Source organism: Amphimedon queenslandica, unplaced genomic scaffold (assembly GCF_000090795.2).
Source record: "Amphimedon queenslandica unplaced genomic scaffold, v1.1 AMPQUscaffold_5026_Cont22999, whole genome shotgun sequence".
NCBI lineage: Eukaryota > Metazoa > Porifera > Demospongiae > Haplosclerida > Niphatidae > Amphimedon > Amphimedon queenslandica.
Genome location: NW_003554666.1, coordinates 1 through 1,615, shown reverse-complemented (window position 1 = coordinate 1,615; position 1,615 = coordinate 1). Strand labels below are relative to the sequence as shown.

The window sequence follows — 1,615 nt, the reverse complement described above, 5'->3', positions numbered from 1 at the left end:
CTAATTGCACATTTTGAATGAATTATATTCTGGTATGCAGTAGCTGTACTCTGGCAGTTTTGGTATACTTTCTTATGCATCCATGTACCATGGGAACAATAGATTATTCATGCATGTCATTTTAAAACCTCAGTTAAAGTTAGTTTTGTAATTCATATTGTATTTTAAATTTTGAGCATTGCATCAAAATTAAGGAACTATACCTTATGTGGTTGCCTTTTTGCCATCTAGTGAGGGAAGAAAGTTACAAAGATAATACTGTAGTTTTTGGTAAATTTAATCTGCCAGTAGATTTTAAAAAATTCACCTGATGAACTGGTGATGTCTTTTCGTTCAGAAACAGCTTTTTGTTGATACCAGAGACATGATGGCTATTAAAATAATGTATTTGCAATACTGTCTCATATTTGATTACATAACCACTGTTCTTTAAGTGTTAGAAACGTTAAACATTCCCATTAACAAAAAACTGAAACATAAGGTTAAATGTATTGAGTCAACTTAATTGTTTTATTTTTTGTAAATAGTTATGACATTTTTTACAAAAATGTATTCGTCTTTACATTTCTTCTTATCATTTCCGTCTACATACATACATGTATTCTGTGCAGTTTTAAATTTAATCCTAATGCAGTGTTATATGGCAATGATCCTGCATGTGAGAGAGCCCCTAATAGGCTTTCATTTATATACAGTACAGGGCGAAAAAAGATAAGTAGCTACTCTACTGTTGCGTAGGTACAGTTTAGAGAGAAAAAAAACTAAGTAGCGCAGAGTTGTTCCTACGAACTGCACTTTTCTTCCTACACAGCTCATGCGAATCAAAACGGTAGTAGTAACGAGCAGCTTTGCTTTCTTTACTCCTGTGCTACTCTACTCTACTGATGTGCTGCGCATGCGCATTAATTTTCACCAGCCCGGTTACGACTCAGTGGAAACGAGTAGAAATGAGTCTTAGAAAGCTGATAAAAGATACCCAGAAGACAAATCGTAAGTTAAAGACATGTTTAGGAGTCTTGTTATTATTTTAAATGTAGCTTCTTACTTTTTGAAATACTTTAAGCAAGACGATACTTATTCTATTGTGAAAGCAAACTGTGTAGAAGTTGAGCAGCTGGAAGCTGGTACCTCCTGCAGAGTAAGGGATGGAAAGGACTTTCATGATGGCACAATAGTCACCTTTGGTAACACTGTACTTTAATTTTTAGTCAATAGCTGCACATATAATTTTCTAGGAGATAAGAAAGATGTAAGTAATGCAGCAGGTGATATTATTGAGAAGATTGAGAAAGAGTCAGCGGAGAATTTGGAGAAAGAGTCAGCCAAGAATATGGAGAAACAGTCAGCTGAGAGTATGAAGAATGAGTCAGACTACAAAGCGTGGCACAATAAAAAGGAAAGCTAAGAAAAGTGAGATGGTATATAGTATTACTAACCCTACATGTAAATTCACATCTACATGTAGGTACCACCGAATAAAGAAACCTAAAATAGAAAAAGGAAAGGAAGGTGAAGGTACATAATGCATTAAAAAGGTAATTTATTATAAAAACACAAAACAGAAATGCACAGTTAATATTGTTGCTGTTGGTTGTGCTACAAATAATGAATCTGC

General features: G+C 34.2%; 1 protein-coding gene across 3 annotated transcripts; it reads left to right on the top strand.

Annotated features, from left to right (window-relative positions):
• The first annotated feature begins 763 nt into the window (after positions 1 to 763).
• LOC109592483 (uncharacterized) lies at positions 764 to 1,615 on the top strand. 3 transcript variants are annotated; one of them, XR_002190378.1, is made up of 5 exons: positions 764 to 990; positions 1,038 to 1,184; positions 1,236 to 1,410; positions 1,466 to 1,515; positions 1,563 to 1,615. XR_002190378.1 is itself a non-coding variant. In XM_020007921.1 (3 exons), the coding sequence occupies exons 1-3, from the start codon at positions 885 to 887 to the stop codon at positions 1,403 to 1,405; spliced, it is 423 nt and encodes a 140-aa protein (XP_019863480.1). In that variant the 5' UTR covers positions 764 to 884; the 3' UTR covers positions 1,406 to 1,448. The 3 variants fall into 3 exon arrangements, 1 of the variants encoding a protein (XP_019863480.1); XR_002190379.1 differs by having other exon boundaries at positions 1,236 to 1,418; XM_020007921.1 differs by lacking the exons at positions 1,466 to 1,515; positions 1,563 to 1,615 and having other exon boundaries at positions 1,236 to 1,448.